At 49.0% G+C, this 20170-nt stretch overlaps 1 protein-coding gene across 1 annotated transcript in view; it reads right to left on the reverse strand.

The window, feature by feature from the left end:
- The window catches only part of FANCA (FA complementation group A), a 59431-nt gene extending 39311 nt beyond the window's left edge, over window positions 1-20120 (reverse strand). Inside the window, exons 1-14 of the mRNA XM_025860322.2 lie at window positions 19992-20120; window positions 19239-19348; window positions 18699-18783; window positions 15362-15504; window positions 15154-15249; window positions 13878-13951; window positions 8448-8560; window positions 6652-6731; window positions 6061-6094; window positions 5358-5424; window positions 3127-3239; window positions 1860-1936; window positions 1400-1541; window positions 971-1104 (exon numbers count right to left, since the gene is read on the reverse strand). Of these exons, the coding sequence (XP_025716107.1) occupies window positions 971-1104; window positions 1400-1541; window positions 1860-1936; window positions 3127-3239; window positions 5358-5424; window positions 6061-6094; window positions 6652-6731; window positions 8448-8560; window positions 13878-13951; window positions 15154-15249; window positions 15362-15504; window positions 18699-18783; window positions 19239-19348; window positions 19992-20070 (1347 nt within the window). The 5' untranslated portion in view covers window positions 20071-20120. The remainder of the gene's footprint in view (window positions 1-970; window positions 1105-1399; window positions 1542-1859; window positions 1937-3126; window positions 3240-5357; window positions 5425-6060; window positions 6095-6651; window positions 6732-8447; window positions 8561-13877; window positions 13952-15153; window positions 15250-15361; window positions 15505-18698; window positions 18784-19238; window positions 19349-19991) is intronic.
- Window positions 20121-20170: the final 50 nt, after the last annotated feature.

Genomic DNA, 20170 nt, shown 5'->3' on the forward strand with positions numbered 1-20170 from the left:
CTATTTACATTAACATTCTTAAAAATAAAGATTAAAAGAGATCTTCAAACACTGAACATACACATAGACATCTGTCAAACTCACTGAACTGTTCACTTAAATTGGGTGCATTTTATATAAATTATACCTCAACAAAGTTGATTTAAAAGGTAAAAGGAAAAACAAAACCAAAACACCCCGCCACCAACCCAGCACCCGCGAAGCCTTCCTGTCCTTATGTCGTCCTGGGGACTCAGCAAATCCCAGGCCCGGGGGACACCTAGTCGGCCCCAAGCACCTTGATGCAGCTCCTGGCAGACAGAGACCACATGCTGACACAGGACACAGGGCAGCTCTGATGCCTGCCCAGGGTACCCCGGCTGGTGCCCCTGGGCCGACAGCCCACTGCTGCGAACACAAGGCTGATGGGAAAAGTAAAGAAAACACCACGACCACCCATCTTCTACCAACAGCCCAGGCCGGCAGAGGCTGGGCCAAGGCAGGCTTCCGCCGGTGCAGCCGCCCTCTGAACTGGAGGAAGGTGGGCTCTCCACAAGGAAGCAACAATTACAGCACTCACAGAGTGCCAGGAAAACCCAAAAACTCCACAAAGTTAGATGACTTTTTACATGACAGCTTTACACACCCAAGCTTCAGAGAGGATGTCTGGAAGACGCCTCCTCAGAAGCGGGACCCTGCAGGTCTGTGAACAGCGGCACAGACGGGGCAAGAACATGGACATGGCACCAACAGAGAGGCGGCCCCGGGAAGCTGAGGAGCACTCCTCTGGGACGCACCACATCGTGCAGGAGCAACAGCCTGACGGCACTCCCTGACCGGAGACCCCATCGAGCAGGTGTGGGGCAACGACGGGAAGGCCAAACCCTGGGCAGGGCGGCACAGAGCTCCGTGCGGAGGCCGAGAGGAAGAGACCTGACCATGGAAGGCGTTTGTTCCTAGGATGGCGAGTCGGGGGGCGGGGGGAGCTCACCTGGAACCAATCTGAGTAGGGTGGGAACACAGAGGGGCCCTCTAGTGCAGCCTGACGCACCACCAGGAACGCAGTGACCATGCTGTCCAGGTCGCAGCTCTGGAACGCACGGGCCAGCAATCGGGCCACCCAGTCTAGGAGAGAACAACCCATCAGAGCTGGCAGACGAGGACCTGCGTGCGTGCTGCTGGGGGTAGGGCGTGCCAGTTAGGGGGACTGGGTCACGAACACCCAGAGCAGCCCAACACCGACTACGGGAGGCTGCACCCAGCAGCACCGGCACCATGGCAAGTGGACGAAGGCCCAGACGAGAAGACACAGGGCACCATCTGGGCAGTGAGAGGAGCAGCGACCCCCACCTGCAGGCTCACCCACAAACAACAGGACACGCACACACGCACGCGCCACGGGGCCCCCACCCAAGTGCACCTTTAACCAGCTGCTGCGCCTCAGGTAAGCAGATCACCAGTGTAGACACACAGGAGAGCACATGCTGCCAGTTCACCTCATGTGTTTCCAGAACTTCTTGTAAGTGGCCAACCAACTCCTCTGGACGCAGTACCGCAAAGAGCTGAAACAGAAGTTCCCCAACTTGGCTGTCGAAAACAAGACGCTCATTGGGCAGCTGGATCCTCACCCCAACCCACTTCAGGGGCGCTTCTGCCTCTGTCCTCAGGGTCAGTGTGGGGGCAGGAGGGTTCTTATTTCAAGGAGAAGGTGTTCTGCCCAAGTGGTAAGTTCAGCCTCTGGGCCCCCAATGGTCTAGGCGGGAGTGGCTGTGTCTGCGGAGCCCGCCGGCCTTACTCTCCATGGACGGGGGGCCACAGAGCCCCGTGGCAGGTGCCACCCAGCGTAGGAGCAGCAGGGCGGAATGCTGCACAACACCCACCCTGCGGTACAGACTGGTTAGCAAAGGGTGGGTCTTCGCGAAGCTCCAATCTCTCTGCATTTGAACAGCATCAGAAACTTCATTCAAGAATAAAAACAGACAAAAACGTCCAGTCAGTCATAATTAAAAGCTGTCTTTTGTTTCGATGTCAAAAAAACTACCTTGTTTTAATGTGCATTTTTCGATTATTAGCAAACACTTCTGCTTGTGAACCGTTTTCTGCTATCAAGTGTCCGTGTCTTTGGCCCAGTTCCCTGCTGCTAACCCTTTACCATATTTGCTGTATTTTCTAATCCATCAATTCTATTTTAATTTTCCTGCTTTTCAACTTTAACGGTGGGTAAGCAATCAGCGAGGATGCTGCTGGAAGGGTGTCTGGCTGGGGGGGGCACCAGCTCCTGCCCAAGCCCCTCACAGAGTGCGACAGCGCATGCCCGAAGCTTCCCTCGTGCCGCGTGAGGACCCTGCCCGGGAACACAATGCTGCACACAGAGAATGTTCGGTGGGCATGGTGTTCATTTCAGCCCCCGAGGAACAGTGAAGGCTTGCAAACACCATCACTGAATGGATGGTGACATCAACCCAAGGACACTCGTGGGTACATGACATGGCAACGACCACTTCTGAGAAGAGCCTGTAACTACAGCTGACCCTTAAACAACACGGATTTGAAATGTGTGGGTCCACTTACATGTGGTTTTTGCCTAATAAATACAGTACAGTTCTGTTAATGTATTCTCTTATGTCTGAATGTCATTTTCTTTTTCCAGCTTACTTTAACGTAAGAACACAGTACACAGTACATGTCGCATACAAAATACATGTTAATCAAGTGTTTCTTACCAGAGGGCTGTTAGTTACATTTGGGAAAGTCAAAAAGCTACACGCAGATTTTCACCTGCACAGGGGGTCAGGGTCCCTAACCCCCACATCATTCAAGGATCAACTGTGCATAAGAAAATGCTTATGATAGATGATTTATTATAACAGAAACTAGGAATTCACTCAGATAAACTAGATTTTCAAAATATATTGAGAAAACACCACAAGAAAAGTTTCACATACTTCTATTCTGATGATGCTATGGGTGACAGTTCTCCTTCCCATACTTCGTTAATTCTGAATTTTCTTTATGAGAATGTGTAACTTTTGAATGAAAGGATATTTGACGATAACGTGTCCTCGAGGCTCGAGCTGTCTCAGAGCACTAACATTTGGGGCCCACGCTCCCGTGAGGAAGGCAAACAAGCCGGGTCCTGGAACCCACCTCTCAGCACAGGCTTGTGAGTTAGCACCTGAGTCAGAGTATGACTGAAAAATCTCTTTGGCGCATCTGTTGAAACTGCTGCGCCATACGTGTGTCCACAGAACACGCCAAACCTGCAAAACACAGCATCAAGAGGTCCAGCAGCACTGACAGCATCACATGTACATCACCAACAGCTCATCAAAGGCTACTGCCCAGCAAGGTTGCATGGCCCCAAGGCCCCCAAGTTCATGAAGCGCACTGGCTGGCCCTTCCCATAACCCTGAAGCACCCACTCAGCCAGGCCACTGTGCCACAGACTTGAAAAGTCCAGTGGCGCTGGGTGGCCCCAGTGGTGAAGCATCTGCCTTCAGCTCGGGTCCTGATCTCAGGTCCTGGGATCGAGTCCCACCCAGAGGGAGCCTGCTTCTCCCTCTCCTCCCAGCTTGAGCTCTCTCTTTCTCGGTAGGTAGGTAGGTAGGTAGGTAGGTAGGTAGGAAGGAAGGAAGGAAGGAAGGAAGGAAGGAAGAAGAAAGGAAGGAAGGAAGGAAGGAGGGAGGGAGGGAGGGAGGGAGGGAGGGAGGGAGGGAGGGAGGGAAGGAAGGAAGGAAGGAAGGAAGGGAGAGGGAGAATGAGGGAGGGAGGGAAGGGAGGGAGGGGAGAGAGGGGAGAGAGAGGAGGGAGGGAGGGAGAAGTTCAAAGAAGGGCAAGTCGCATAAGAAAGGAGCTGCCCACGGAGTAGGGAAGCGGAAAGGGAAGGCTGGGTCAGTCTACAGCAACATGCAAACCTCACAAAGCCTCAGTCTGCCCATCTGTGAAATGGGGATCAGGAGCAGCAGGGCAATAGCCAGGCTGGCCCAAAGCACCTGGCATGCACAGGCACTCAGATGCAGCAACGGTTCCTGAAACCAAGGACATCCCATGCCAGGGAAGGGACCAAGGACAGTGGGCAGGATGTCACTGATGGGGCAGGAGGGATGAAGGGTGTCAGGGCTGCCTAACAGCGGGGCCCTGGAGGCACTTCGTGCACCAGGGTCAGAGTCACTGAAGCCCTACCCAATTCCTCAGAGAGAGGAGCCCCCGTCACACACGCCATGAGGAGACACCGGGCAGGAAGGGTGGCCGTGGGCGCTACTAGCCTTCCTGGGGGACAGACCCGGGATGCAAACCCCATGTGCCAGGAAGGCTGGCCATCCAGACCAGGGTGGGGTGAGGGCAGTGTCTGGTTTTATTGCAAATACTGGCAACAAATTAAGAAACTTAAAAAGAGGGGCACCTGGGTGGCTTAGTCAGTTAAGTGTCCAACTCTTGGTTTCAGCTCAGGTCATGATCTCAGGGTCATGAGAATGAGCCCCGAGTCGAGCTCTGCACTCAGTGGGGAGTCTGCTTGGGACTCTATCCCTCTCCCTGTGCCCCTCTCCCCCCCGGCTCCCTCTCTCTCAAGTAGATCGATCTTTAAAAAAATAAAAGGAAATTTAAAAAGAAATACATCTACAGTCATTCTCTGACTCTCAGGACATCAGTTCGAGTAATCCAATCAGGCGTGTTATAAAAATGCATAAAATCTAGAAAACAGAGCAATGCTGTATAAACAGTTTAAGTGAAGTATTGAATTATATGGCATGTGTGAGGATTGCTAAAGAAACTGGAATACAGGCAATCGGGGGCAAAACAATGAGAGATCGGAGGGATGTGCAAGGCCTGGGAATGCTGGAAAACTCTCCTGGATTCCCAGAAAAGAACCAGCTTCCAGGTCAGCCTCACCCACATTACTTTGAAGCAAATCTGATCCCCCCAACAACCAATTCTAGCATGTACCTCCACAGAGCCATGCAGAGAGAAAGCTAATGTGGCAAAATCGTAAGCACAGGTGAATGTGAGAGCCAGCCTTGGCGAGCAGAGAGAAAGCTCAGGGGGAAGAGAGGGCATGCAGTGCAGGCACGGGGGGACAGCCCAGCCCATGAGAAGGTCACTCCAGGGGTGCCCTGGGTGGGAATCTGGGCTCACACGAGTGCAGACACCCAGGTGACAGAGGATTCATGCAGTAGAGGGCCAGTCAGCCTCCTGCTTCATCTACAGAAGGAGCAGTGGACCAGAGGGCTCCTAGGGCTCTCCAGCAGGTGTCCTCAAGGACACTGTCCCAGTGGCAGAAAGCATCTGCAGGACGCAGCTGCTGATACTTCACCTAGGACCTTCGAGATAGTAGGCACCACCCCCTAAGCATGCCCAGCAGGCCTGCCCCTAGGACGTACCAGCTCTTCACTGCCCTGTACGCTGGGGATTCATCCTGCAGCTCGGTGGCCAAAGCCTCAAGAGTGACTGACAACATATAGTGGGAACAGAAAACACATTAGCTCAGCCTCACAATCCATCAAAAATGATCCCCAGGGGCACCTGGGTGGCTCAGTCGTTAAGCGTCTGCCTTTGGCTCGGGTCATGATCCCACGGTCCTGGGATCGAGCCCCGCGTCGGGTTCCTTGCTTGGCGGGGAGCCTGCTTCTCCCTCTGCCCACTCCCCCTGCTTGTGTTTCCTCTCTAGCTGTCTCTCTCTGTGTCAAATAAGTAAAATCTTTAAAAAAAAAAAAAAAAAAAATGATCCCTGACCAGCTATCACTGGACAAACCAGGTAATGAGTCTTTGGGAAAGGAAAGCTCCCCAATTTCCAAGTAACAGACCTCATCAGCCTCCTATGCCCCCCAAGGGTACAAGTCCTCCAAGCATCCCAACGGTACCAAAGACCTAAGCCTTTTAAATCAATCAAAACTCGGAGGCAGTAAAATGCTTCCCTAATTACAGCTCTGGACAGTAAACGCAAAGCCACCAAGAACTGAAAGCCAGGAGAAACGGCAGAGGGTAAGTTCTGGCGAATACGTGAAGAGAAAAGGCAGGAAACCTTGAGAGTCCCTGATAAGCAAACTAGCTGTTGCAGTCTGGGGTTTGGAGCAGACGACTCACACATCAGCATCCTCTGAAGCACGTCCATGGCGAGCTGTCAAAGCAGAACACGGGGCACGGTTACTCACTTCTGTGTGCTGAACACTAGCGGTCACCCTACGGGGAAATGAGACAGCGCCTCCACACAACACCCCGACACTGGGGAGACTCAACAGAGTGAAAAGGAAGACTTTCTGCCAGGATCCGCCAGGATCCCCAGGACCTCTCTCAGTGTGGCCCAGGGCCCCGGCTGCCTCCTGCTGGCCACCCACGGCCCCACGGCTCACGGGGTCGGTGCAGAGGAGTTCTGCAGGTAAACAGCTCTCCGATTCTGGGCCATGGTGAAGGCTTTCACCCTCAAGAACTCTGGAAACCAGGGGCGCCCGGGTGGCTCAGTCGTTAAGCGTCTGCCTTTGGCTCAGATCATGGTCCCAGGGTCCTGGGATCGAGCCCCACATCGGGCTCCCTGCTCCGCGGGAAATCTGCTTCTCCCTCTCCCACTCCCCCTGCTTGTGTCCCCCCCTTAAATAAATAGATGGATGTGGGGTCACCGGTCCAAGAGCTTCCAACTTGGTCACACGGGCCGGTCCCAGACTCTACATCTGATCTTACCTGGGCCATCTGTGCAGGCTCCACACTTCTCAGACCCGAGTTTTTCTGAAATCCTCTCAAAACAAACAACTGCACAAAATCTGAAAACCACAAAACCCAAGTATTTACATGCACTGTGGTCTCCAAACAGATGTGGATCATGCAGAGGCCCTGCCTCCCAGCACCTGGGAAGGTGAGGACCCACGTCAGTTCGCCCAGCTCCATACCCCACACACAAGCCTTCACAGGCCCCGCCGACCAAACCCTTCCTGAACCGGACTTCGCTTCCTGCCACTCTATTTGAAAGGGAAATACTCATAATCAGTCGAGTTTATGGGAAGGATTTTTTTCTTAAAACAAAGTAGTATCTGGGGCCCCTGCCGCCTCAGTCGGTGAAGCGTGTGACTCTTGATCTCAGGGTTGTTACATCTGAGCCCCATGCTGGATGTAAAGATCACTTAAAAAAAAAAAAAAAAAAACTATCATCTAAGGTTTTCACGTGGATTGTCTCTCCAGCCAATCTCCTAAACGAATAATGTAAGGACTGTTCTAAAAGGACCCGGAAACATTACATTCTAGGGAACAAGTCAGGAAATAGACTCCTATCTCCTGAAAAGATTAGAAGATTTTCTGTCTCATCTTCAATTTAAACTTAAAACTCTCTTGACTCTAGACTCAGGAATTCATAAGGATCTCACATCCATCACCAAGAAAGTTTTAGGAAAAAGGAACACATCTTTTGCAATGTAAAAAATTTCATATGCTACCTGTATGGAACATTCCACTTCTCATCTAATTTTTTATTTGTAGATTTCATTCTTCAGACATTACTGGCAACGGCCAGGATCTGCTGGCTCAGAGACGAGCCAGGGACAGGGACCACTCTAAGGGAAAGGCGCCCAGAGAAACAAGTGTGATAAGAGGACAGCCACGCTGAGCTGCTGCCCAGGCCAGCACAGCATATGCCTGCGCTCACCCCGAGTCTGATGTTTACATCAGACCGGGAGCTGAGCATGCTTGCCAGAGTTCCTACTTTGCTTTTCCTGGGTACCTTTTAAAATAACCACTTAGAACTGAACCCACAGGGCGCCTGGGTGGCTCAGTTGGTTAAGCGACTGCCTTCGGCTCAGGTCATGATCCTGGAGTCCCGGGATCGAGCCCCACATCAGGCTCCCTGCTCGGCGGGGAGTGTGCTTCTCCCTCTGACCCTCTTCCCTCTAGTGCTCTCTCTCATTCTATCTCTCTCAAATAAATAAAATCTTTAAAAAAAAAAAAAAGATCTGAACCCACAAAAAGTTAGTGACCTCAGGCCCACCCACCTTACAAGTAACAGGTGCCTGCTCTCTGTCTCCCCCTCGCTGTGAGCTTCCCTGGCTCACTTCACCCCTCCTTTTCTGGGATCTGAAAGTTAACACATTCCTGTGACTTGACTTCTTCCTGTGAATGCCCTGAAGCTGCACCTCCAATCAACATGGCTTTGGAGGTTTTCACTTCCCCAAAGCGGGAGCGCAAATGCTGAGGAAGCTACCTGCCAACCCCATGTGGGTGGCGTGTGCCTCCTAATTCAGTAGGTCATAACCAGCGTATTTTAAACACTCCAGCTATAGGCCCCCAAACACAATGGGTCAACAGACTGACTTTATCAAAGCTTGCACACCATTCAAGGGTAAGCAGGCTCACACAGCAGGTCCAGGTGGAGATGGTTCCATTCCAAATTCGCATGCTAGGGGTGTGGGGCTGTCCTGTTCCCACAGACTTTCGCAGCATTCCCACGGACCTAAACGTTGCCCGTGAACCTGCCCCTGTTGTGAACTTACCAGAAAGCATAGCCCTGGCGATGTCAGTGTGCTGAGTGGACACTTCCATCTGCTCACAAAGAAGGCACAGGTCCCTGAAGAGCCACGCAACCGTGGCCCGCGTGTCAGCATGACTAGGGACAAAGCACACAGCTCACCCTGGGCCCACCATCGTCCCATATCTATCAGGCCCTTTTCTTCCACATGCACTTCACTAGGAAGCCTGAGAACCAGCTGGGAGCCACCTGAGCTGTCCCCAGAAGTCACGACAGGGCCTGCTGACTCAGAAGAGCTGGCTGCTACTGACATTAAAAATAATCATTTTCATGGGACGCCTGGGTGGCTCAATCGTTGAGCCTCTCCCTTCAGCTCAGGTCATGATCCCAGGGTCCTGGGCCCGCTTCTCCCTCTCCCACTCCCCCTGCTTGTGTTCCCTCTCTTGCTGTGTCTCTCTCTGTCAAATAAATAAACAAAATCTTAAAAAAAAAAAAAAAAGCAATCATTTTCAAAAAATGTATTTGGGATAGCTTACTACTACTCGGGGGAAAAAAGAAAGTTCAGTAAGAGTAAAATAATCAGGGCCGCCTGGGTGGCTCAGTCGGTTGAGTGACTGCCTTTGGCTCAGATCGTGATCCTAGAGTCCTGGGATCGAGTCCCACATCAGGCTCCGTGCTCAGTGGGGAGTCTGCTTCTCCCCCTGACCTTCCCCCCGTCATGTGCTCTCTCTCTCTCTCTCTCTCTCTAATAAATAAAATCTTTAAAAAAAAAAAAAAGGTAAAATATTCAGAAACAAATAAAGCAGTAGCAGCCTGAAGCAACAGACTTGTCATCAAGGGCATGAGCCATGCAGAACCACCTGGGGAGCCTGGCGCTGGAAGGAGGAGAAGCAAGGGACCTCACCTGGCGACTTGCACTGTTCTGAGGACTAACGACACCTGGGACCTTTTCCTGTGCTTGGCCTCATCTGTACCCTCTTTGGACAAATGTCTATTGAAATCCTTGGTCCATTTTTAATTGAATTATTTGCCTTTTTATTGTTGAGGTACAAGAGTTCTTTATTCTAGATACTAGATTATCAGATACACGATTTGCAATTAATGTCTCCCATTCTGTGCATGGTCTTCTCATGATCTTAACAGTGTTGACACACACACACGTTTTAAAACTTGATGAAGCATAATTTTCCTTCTCCATTTTCTTCTGTTGCATGAGTTTTAGGCATCTTGTCCAGAAAACAATTGCCTAATCCAAGCTCATGCAGACATAACTCTGGGTTTTCTAGAGGTTTTATGGCTTTAGCTCTTACACTGATATCTTAGATGCACTATGACTTAGTTGCTATGTGTGGTATGAAGCAGGGGTCCAACCTCATTCTTTGCATGTACATGTCCAGTTGTCCCAATATCATTTATTGAATGGACCATTCCCCTCCATTCAATGGTCTTGGCACCCTTGTCAAAAATCAATTGACAGGGGCGCCTGAGTGGCTCAGTGGGTTGAGCATCTGACTCTTGGTTTTGGCTCAGGGTTGTGAGATCAAGCCCTGCATCGAGCTCTGCACTCAGTGTGGAGTCTGCTCAGGACTCCCTATCTCCCTCTGCCCCTCCTGCTCATGCTCTCGCTCTTTAAAATAAATAAATAAATCTTTAAAAAAATATTCAGGGTTTATATCTGGACTGGAAATGCTACTCCACTGCTCTAGGTCTACCCTTAGGCCAGCACCACAGTCCAGCTCTGTAATAAGTTCGGAAAACAGGACCTGTGAATCCCCCAATGTCGTTCCCTCTGAAGAATTTTTGGCTATTCAGGGTCCCTTGCATCTCCACTTCAGTATCAGAATCAGCTTGTCAATGTATGTAAAAAACTCGAGTTAGATTTGATGGAGATTATACTGCATGCATAAATCAGTTTGGGGGGGGATACTGTTATCCTAAGAATATTAAGTGTTCCAATCCATGAACATGGAATGTCTATTTCTTTAGGTCTTAATTTCTCTTAGTTATGTTTTATAGTTTCTGGTGTACAAGTCTTGCACTTCTTTTATTTTATTCCTAATTTATTATTTTCAATGTTCTTTTTTTTTTTTAAAGATTTTATTTATTTGAGAGAGAGAGAGAACGAGAGATAGAAAGCACGAGAGGGAAGAGGGTCAGAGGGAGAAGCAGACTCCCTGCTGAGCAGGAAGCCCGATGTGGGACTCGATCCCGGGACTCCAGGATCATGACCTGAGCTGAAGGCAGTCGCTTAACCAACTGAGCCACCCAGGCGCCCTTCAGTGTTCTTTTAAATGAAATTCTTTTTTTTTTTTTAAGTTTTATGTAAATCATCTCTATACTCAACTTGGGGCTCGAACTCATGACCCCGAGATCAAGAGTCACAGGCTCAGGGCGCCTGGGTGGCTCAGCCGGTTAAGCGGCTGCCTTCAGCTCAGGTCATGATCCCAGGATCCTGGGATCGAGTCCCGCATCGGGCTCCCTGCTCAGTGGGGAGCCTGCTTCTCCATCTCCCTCTGCCTGCCTCTCTGCCTACTTGTTCTCTGTCAAATAAATAAAATCTTTAAAAATAAATAAATAAATAAATAAATAGAGTCACAGGCTCTTTGGGCTGAGCCAGCCAAGTGGCCCAAATGAAATTTTAACTTCCTTTTCAGATTGTTGTTATTGTATAAAAACACAACTGACTTTTGCATATTGCGGTTGTTTCTGGAAACTTGCTCAACTTGCTAATCAGCTCTAATTAATCTTTCAGTGTGGGTTCCTTAGGGTATTCAATATGCAAGATGATGTCCTCTGCAAATAGTTTTACTTTTTCATTCCAATCTGGATGCCTTTTTTTAACCCCCCTATGCCTAGTGAGTGCATAGGTCAGGAAATATGTTTTTCTTAGTTAGATTTGTCAGTCTTCTCTAAGTGCTAGGTCTTTTATCATAGTTAGGCCTTTCCCTCTCCAAGATTACAAAAACATCTTCCATGATTTCTTCTAGTACTTTCATAATTTCATTTATTCCCCCTTTGATTCACCTACACTTGTTCTGCTATAAGGTGAAGATCCAATTTTTCAAATCCAGAGGTGATCAACACCTCACAACGCCACTGGTTTCAACACAGCTTTTTCAACTGTGCTTCAGGGTTCCCCAAACTAGACACTCAGTTGTTCCTGACCAGATGACAAATATACCAATCCCGGCTTTCTGTATGGCTGGGGAAGGAGCAATGCCTGGCTGCCGAGAGCACGACAGGCAAAAGCTCCAAACGCCTCTTCTGTGTGCTTTCAGACGTACTGAGTCCCTCTCCTTCACCTTCCATTAGAGGTGCTCAGCACTCCCATCCTGTGGTCTTTTAGGAACAGAGTGAGCAGCCACACTGCTGGCTTAGGGCAAGTCTATCTCCTAAGTCATTTACCACAGGTCTATCTGCCTTCTGCTTCCAAACCTTTGCTTCTCCTATCTCTTCTCCTACACTTGCCCTCTTGAGGAGGTTATCTTTATATAAAGTCACTTTCCTTACTTTTGGTGGGATTTCAGGAGGAAATAAAAGTAGGTACACACATTCCATCAACCATATTTGCCTGAATGTCTCTTTTTAAATTTTTAAAAAAAGGGGCGCCTGGGTGGCTCAGTTGGTTAAGCGACTGCCTTCGGCTCAGGTCATGATCCTGGAGTCCCGGGATCGAGTCCCGCATCGGGCTCCCTGCTCGGCGGGGAGTCTGCTTCTCCCTCTGACCATCTTCCCTCTCGTGTTCTCTATCTCTCATTCTCTCTCTCTCTCAAATAAATAAATAAAATCTTTAAAAAAAGAAATAAATAGGGGCGCCTGGGTGGCTCAGATGGTTAAGCATCTGCCTTCGGCTCAGGTCATGATTCCAGGTCCTGGGATCGAGTCCCACATCGGGCTCCCTGCTCCGCGGGAGGCCTGCTTCTCCCTGTGCCTCTCTCTCTCTCTCTCTCTCTGTCTCTCATGAATAAATAAAATCTTTAAAAAATAAATAAATAAATTTTTAAAAAAATTTTCTATGGGGCACTTGGGTAGGTCAGTTAAGCATCTGCTTTCAGGTCATGATCCCAGGACCACTGAGCGCTTGTCAGGCTCCTCCACTCAGCTGGGACCCTGCTTCTCCCTCTCCCTCTGCCTCTCCCCTCCACCCAACTCATGCTCTCTCTCTCAAACAAATAAAATCTTAAAAAAATTTTTTTTTTTCTAGGGGCGCCTGGGTGGCTCAGTTGTTAAGCATCTGCCTTCGGCTCAGGTCATGATCCCAGGGTCCTGGGATCAAGCCCCGCATCGGGCTCCCTGCTCGGCAGGAAGCCTGCTTCTCCCTCTCCCACTCCCCCTGCTTGTGTTCCCTCTCTCACTGTCTCTCTCTCTCTGTCAAATAAATAAAATCTTAAAAAAAATTTTTTTCTAGATAAGTTTATTTATGTTTTACTTATTTAAGTAATCTCTACACCCAACATGGGGCTTGAACTCACAATCCTGAAATCAAGAGTCTCATGCTCTTCCAACTGAGCCAGGCAGGCACCCCCTTTTAAAAAAAAATTTTTTTTATTTATTTGAGGGGCGTCTGGGTGGCTCAGTCATTAAGCATCTGCCTTCAGCTCAGGTCATGATCCCGGAGTCCTGGGATCGAGCCCCGCATCGGGCTCCCTGCTCAGCAGGAGGCCTGCTTCTCCCTCTCCCACTGCCCCTGCTTGTGTTCTCTCTCTGTGTCTCTGTCAAATAAATAAATAAAATCTTAAAAAAAAAAAAAAGATTATATTTATCTGAGAGAGAAAGAGAGCACAAGCAGGGGGAGCAGGAGAGGGAGAAGCAGACTCCCCGCCAAGCAGGGAGCCCGTACGGGGCTCGATCCCAGGACCCTGAGATCATGACCTGAGCCGAAGTCAGGCACTCAACTGACTGAGCCACCCAGGCACCAAATTTTTTAAAATATTTTATTACAAGAGAACCTGGCTGGCTTAGGTAGTAGAGTGTGTGACTCTCGATCTCAGGGTTGTGAGTTTAAGTCCCGAGCTGGGTAGAGACATTACTTAAAATCTTAAAAAAAAAAATATTTATCCCATGATATATCTTTTTTTTTTTTTTTTTAAGATTTTGTTTATTTATTTGACAGAGAGAGAGAGAGCACAAGCAGGGGGAGAAGCAGACTCCCCGCCGAGCAGGGAGCCCGATGCAGGGCTCGATCCCAGGACCCCGAGATCATGACCTGAGCTGAAGGCAGACGCTTCCCCGACTGAGCCACCCGGGCGCCCCTCCCATGATATATCTTATACAAAGAAAACATTACCAATTTTGTGCAAAACAAAGACTTTGATTATAACATATGTTCTCTTTAAATAATGAAGTAAGAGTTTCTCTCATTGATTTTGGCTTTGATATATATGTCAGTCATAAAGGCTAGATTACAAAACATAAACCTTGTAATGCTAAGATAATGTTGAGTTATCACTGGTACCTTTCCAACAGCTCCTGCAGGCTCACAATGTTTTGTATGTGAAGACGCCACACAGCTTCAAGCAACAAAGAATTCTGAAGAAAATAAGAGTGCTATGAGTCCTCCGTGCACCTATTTTTCCTACCAAATGCAGAGCCTATACACTGAGCTACTGGACTCTACTGACAGTTGAAATGCAGTAACAGGCACAGCTTCCAACACAGCCTTGGTCCCTTTGGCTTCAGACACTCACCATCACCAGCCTTCATCTCCTCGTCCCCCAGTACCCTGTCCAGCCTCTAGTGTAACCTGCTTCTAGGACTTTCTCCACTGTGGCCAATACGAGATTCCAAAATAGGGATTGGACATATCCATCTCTTCTCTTCTTTGGACCCTTTACTGGCTCTTCACAGCTTTCACAACAAACTTGAGACTCTTGGACGCAGCACAGGACAGTTGTAACCCAGTTTCTGTCTCCTATCCCAGCGAGGTACCCCCTTCTGCAGCAGATACCCTTCCCCCTGCCCCCAGGACATCCTGCTCATGTCTCCTGTGTCCCACGGCCTACTTTGTCCTGCCCTCCATCACTCGACAAAATGGCACTCCTCCTCCACACTCCACGCAGCTGCCAGCTCTCAGAGCCTTTCCCAGCCACCAGTCACGCAGCTGTCCACTCTCTACTCTCCCCTGCACACCTGTGGACACCTATGTCATTACAACTCACAGGCATTTGGCTGCCCCTCCCTCCAGCTATATAGCTGTGAGCACCCATCAAATGCTGACACATCTAGAGACACATATGTAATGTATGCTGGATAAAAGAATGGGGGGAAACCACGAATGCACCATCACCTGGGTTTTTTCTTTCCTTTTTCTATATTCTTACTAATAACAATCTAATAACCAGTTACCTTGAGTTCTTTCAACTATTCAAAAATCTGTGAACCTACTGAATTCAAAATGCTTCAAAAGAATAAAAACAATTTTTAAGTTATAATCTTCTAGTTTCTTATACTACCCTGGAAAATTGTTCATAATTATACCTAAGAACAAAGAACATGTTTCTGTGGCCCACTCTAATAAATATTACTAAATATGGGTGAATACTGACAAATACAGTAATTGAAGGTACCTCTTTCCCACCCACAGAGGCAACTGCTGAATGGTTCTCTCCCTGCCCCGTGATTAATGAGGTGCTTGGTGAAATCCCTAAGAACATGCTGGGACTCTGTTGTCTCCACACAACAGAATGCTGCTTGAGAAACCCCAAGAGTCAGCGTTGCAATGTCAAACTTACCTGTACTTCCCACAGTTCTTGACAAAAGGAGAAACGAGAGAACATACTATGGGCTAATAAATGCTGAGCCACCTCCAATAAGGAAGACATTTTCTTCTGAAAAGAGAGATTAAATCTTTTCTGAAACAATATTAAAGAAATGTCCTATTCTCCCAAATAGCTTAAAAGTAACGAGTAAGCACCATTAGCTCATGGCACTGCGTCTTACCCTTTGCTCTGCGTTCAGCAGCACCCTGGGGGAGGGCTCGCCACTGGACGCACAGATCTGCACAATGCTGGAGGCCACTGTCCGGCTGGACAGCACAGCCACTGGCACACCCAGTCTCGAGGCTTGATCCCGTAAAGCAGAGCCTTAAAGACAACACAAAAAGCCGGAGACACACTACAACGTCTAAAACAGAAGACCTGGGGTTTAAAAACCCTTTTAAGCTGCAGCTACCAGGGGCGCCTGGGTGGCTCAGTCGGTTAAGCGTCTGCCTTCGACTCAGGTCATGATCTCAGGGTCCTAGGATCGAGCCCCGCATCGGGCTCCCTGCTCAGTGGGAAGCCTGCTTCTCCCTCTGCCTGCCGCTCCCTCTGCTTGTGCTCTCTCCCTCTCTGACAAATAAATAATAAAACCTTAAAAAAAAAAAAAAAGCTGCAGCTACCAGCCTCCTGAGTATCCAGCCTCTGGTCTGCATTTAATAAAGTAAGAATGCTCAACAGCCTGGAAAAAGATAATGCCTACAAGCAAATTGTTGTCTAACTTATTTGACCTCCGAAACTGGGTTGTGTTTTTTTTTTTTAAAGAAAAGGAAACTGTAACACATGCCCATTATCTCCAGGGCTCTGAAAATGCATACCAATATGTAAATTAAAACTAATAGTAGTTATAAAGATTCCAAATGACAATATTAGAAATTATCAACCACTGGGGTCAAGAAATAATTCATGGTAGGAGAGAAAATGTTGATTTCTAGCCATTATTTTTCCACAGTGAAGGAAACCCTCAACCAAACAAAAAGACAATTTACTGAATGGAAGGAGCTATTTGTAAATGATGTATCTGATAAGAGGTTAATACCCAAAATATATAAAAAACCTTTACAATTTAACACCAAAAAAATTTTCATTTAAAAAACGGAGAGAGTAGGGGTGCCTCAGTGGCTCAGTTGTTAAGCGTCTGCTTTAGGCTCGGGACATGGTCCCGGGGTCCTGGGATCGAGCCCCGTGTCGGGCTCCGTCCTCAGGGGAAAGCCTGCTTCTCCCTCTCCCACTCCCCCTGCTTGTGTTCCCTCTCTCGCTGTGTCTCTCTCTGTCAAATAAATAAAATCTTTTAAAAAAATAAAAAATAGGGCGCCTGGGTGGCTCAGTTGGTTAAGCGACTGCCTTCGGCTCAGGTCATGATCCTGGAGTCCCGGGATCGAGTCCCACCATCGGGCTCCCTGCTCAGCAGGGAGTCTGCTTCTCCCTCTGACCCTCTTCCCTCTCGTGCTTTCTATCTCTCATTCTCTCTCTCTCAAATAAATAAAATCTTTAAAAATAAATAAATAAATAAAAAATAATAAAAAATGGACAGAGTACCTGAATAGCCATTTTCCTTAGGAAGACATACAGATAGCCAACAGACACAAGAAAAGATGTTCAACATCATTAATCAGTGAAGCGCAATTCAAAAGCACAACGAAGTATCACCTCACACATTTCCGAATGGCTAATACCGAAAACATGCCAACAAGTTGTTGGCGAGGATGTGGAGAAAACGGAACCCCTGTGTGCTGTTGGCGGGAACGCAAACTGGAGCAGCTACCGTGGAAAATAGTATGGAGGGTCCTCAAAAATTAAAAATAAGGACACCTGGGTGGCTCAGTTGGTTGGACTTGGGCTCGGGTCATGATCTCCAAGATCAAACTCCAAGTCAGGCTCCCTGCTCAGTGCGGAATCTGCTCGAGATTCTCTCTCCCTCTCCCTCTGCCCCTCCCTCCACACACACGCTCTCTATTTACATAAATAAGTAAAAAAAAATCTTTAAAAAATAAAATTAAAAAAAATTAAAGAGAGAATTATCTTATGATCCAGTAATTCCAGTACTGGGTATTTACCCAAAGAAAACAAAAAAAGTAGTTCGAAAAGATGTATGCACCCCAATGTTTATGGCAGCATTACTTACAACAGCCAAAGTATAGAAGCAAGCCTCCATCGATAGATGAGTGGCTAAAGATGGGTATATGTATATACAATGGAGTATCACTAAGCTACAAGAGGGGAGAGGTCTTGCCATTTGTAACAACATGGATGGATCTCAAGAATATAATGCAAAAAGTGAAGTAAGTCAGAGAAAGACAAATACCATAGGATTTCACTCATTTGTAGAATTTAAGAAACAAAACAAACAAAGAAAAAGAGACAAACAAAAAAACAGAACAGACTCTTAGATACAGAGAACTGGCGGTTGCCAGAGGGAAGGTGTATGGGAGGATGGGTGAAACAGATAAAGGAAACTGGGAATTAAAGAGTACACGCAGGGGCGCCTGGGTGGCGCAGTCGTTAAGCATCTGCCTTCGGCTCAGGTCATGATCCCAGGGTCCTGGGATCGAGCCCTGCATTGGATTCCCTGCTCAGCGTGAAGCCTGCTTCTCCCTCTCCCACTCCCCCTGCTTGTGTTCCCTCTCTCGTTGTGTCTCTGTCAAATAAATAAATAAAAAATCTTAACAAGAAAAAAGAAAAAAGAAAGAATTCACAATAGCAAGGTAGAAAATGCTAGTTTCTAACCATTTGTTTCCAGATGGTCTGCACAGAAAAGTGTCTATTTTTATTTATAAGACTTTAATTTTTTTATATAACATATCTTTTATATATCATATATCATATAAGTATAATAGCAACTATGTTCAACAGGAAAAGCCACTAATAAATTCATGCATTAAGGGTCTATTTATATTTCTGTAGTCAAAGTCAAGAGCTTTTTATATAAGGTCTTATGCCTTGATCTAAAATCCATATAAGAAAGTGTGTGGCTGAGCCTGGTTCCCCAGAATGATGACACCAGGACGTGAAATTCAAACACAGGGCAGTGAAAATCAGTATGATTCACCAAAGATCTGTAGTGATCGGGGGTCACAGTGAGTCTGTTGGTTTATGGTTATTTCAATTGATACTTCAAACAAATTAATGACTTAGCTAGTATCTTTCTGAAATGAGTCATTTCGTAATAAAAATGTGAATGTCCAAAAAATAACTGATTTTTTTGTTATTCTCACAGAATTCCCTGATCTTATTATTTTCAAATTGAAATATCCTGAGATATTCTCAACCCCAGAAATATTCTTCTGGCTTCCTGTCTGCTCTCTCGGATCTAGCAAAACCCGTTTTTGCCACTTGTATAAACGAGGTGCACATTACTGTCCCATGTTTTTCCAAGGGACACTTTGGCTCCTACTGCTTCTGAGTCCTACGTAGAGTCAAATGCTGCTTAAATAACAGCCTTATAACACGCCCCAAGGAGGTCCAGGTCGCTTTACATAAAGCTCTCCCACGTAAGTTAAGAAACTTGAGCTCTAACGTACCTATGAATGAACCAGGAAGATCAGCAGAGGCCTCAGGATCCATCAACTGATTGAGACACAGAGTTTTACACGCTGAGCCGTCTACCTAGACACCAAACACAGGGAACTCTAGTTAAAATGCAAGCTGTGTGGGGCGCCGGGGTGGCTCAGATGGTGAAGCGTCTGCCTTGGGCTCAGGGCCTGGCCCCAGGGCCTGGGATGGAGCCCCGCACCGGGCTCCCTGCTCCGCGGGAGGCCTGCTTCTCCCTCTCCCGCTCTGTACCTCACTTACTGCGCTAGTCTCAAATACTTTGAGGCAAACATTTTTAAAAAGTGAAACTTACCAAAGCCTTTTGGGAAAAACTAAATTCACTCTGACCTTCTTTTTTCTCCAAAAAGATAAACGCTCCCCACCTCTCTCTCGCCTAGTCCGCCTTTAAACGGATGCTTCTACCAGATACGCAGGAGGCCTTTTCGGTGTCTCTTCCAGGTTGTGCCTTGGCCGGGTGCAAAACACCCAAACCGAACCCTGCTTCAAAGGCCGAACCGATCCGTCCTTACCTCAAGCAAAAGGTCGTTCAAATTCAGGTGGCGTCTCAGGAGGCGCACGGCTGATTCCTGCAGCTTGTGTCCCCTTCCGAGAGCCTGCCGTTGCCTCTCGGCCCTTCCCGCTGGGGGCAGAGACAGGTGCACAGAGTTACAGCACCCCTCAAAGTCTCCTGCCAGCCGACTCGGGGGCGTTCCGGACCCGCCGGTCGGACGCCCCGGGGACACGTCCCTTCCACGGGAAATCCCCGCGCGTCCCAGCAAGACGCGCACCAGACGCACCCAACCGAGGGGCCTTTCACACCACGAGGGACCAAGACTCCCCCCCGTGTCCGGGGAAGGGGCGCGTCGGGCTGGGGGAACCGAGACACGGCGAGCCGGGGCGCGCGGGGGAGCCGAGGAACCCAGGCCGCGCCCGGCCCAGCGAGCGGCGCCGCGCCAACGCTCCGAGGCTGGCGCCGATTCTCGTTCCCCGACTCTGTGCTCGGGGGCTAAGCGGTCCCCGCGCGCCCCGGGACGCCCGGGACGAGTCTTCAGCTCCCCGCCTCGGACAACCATCCTCCGGGACTCCCGGCTGGACGGCGGCCAGCCCCGCCCGTGCCGAGGGAACCGGAGCGCCGCGGGGCCGGGGCCCGGGGGACGAAGACCGGGGCTCGGGAGAGGCGGGGGCAGGCGGGAGGTCCTGGGGGGCGGGCCGGCGGAGGCCAGGGCGGGAGGGGGCCTCAGGGCCCGTCACCACCCACCCCCGCGGCTCCCGCGCGCTCTTACCCAGCAGCTCGGTCCACGTCCTCCTACGGCTCCCGGGCCCCGAGTCCGAGGCGGCGTCCTGCGACCGCGATTCCGACATGGCGGGAACGCCACCTCCCCTCTGCGGCTCGCGGCAACCGGCCCGCGCGGCCTCCCCATTGGCTGCGGCCCGCGCGGCCTCCCCATTGGCTGCGGCCCGC

Source organism: Callorhinus ursinus, unplaced genomic scaffold (genome assembly GCF_003265705.2).
Source record: "Callorhinus ursinus isolate GAN/ISIS: 27379988/994484 unplaced genomic scaffold, GSC_fseal_2.0 scaffold46, whole genome shotgun sequence".
Taxonomy (NCBI): domain Eukaryota; kingdom Metazoa; phylum Chordata; class Mammalia; order Carnivora; family Otariidae; genus Callorhinus; species Callorhinus ursinus.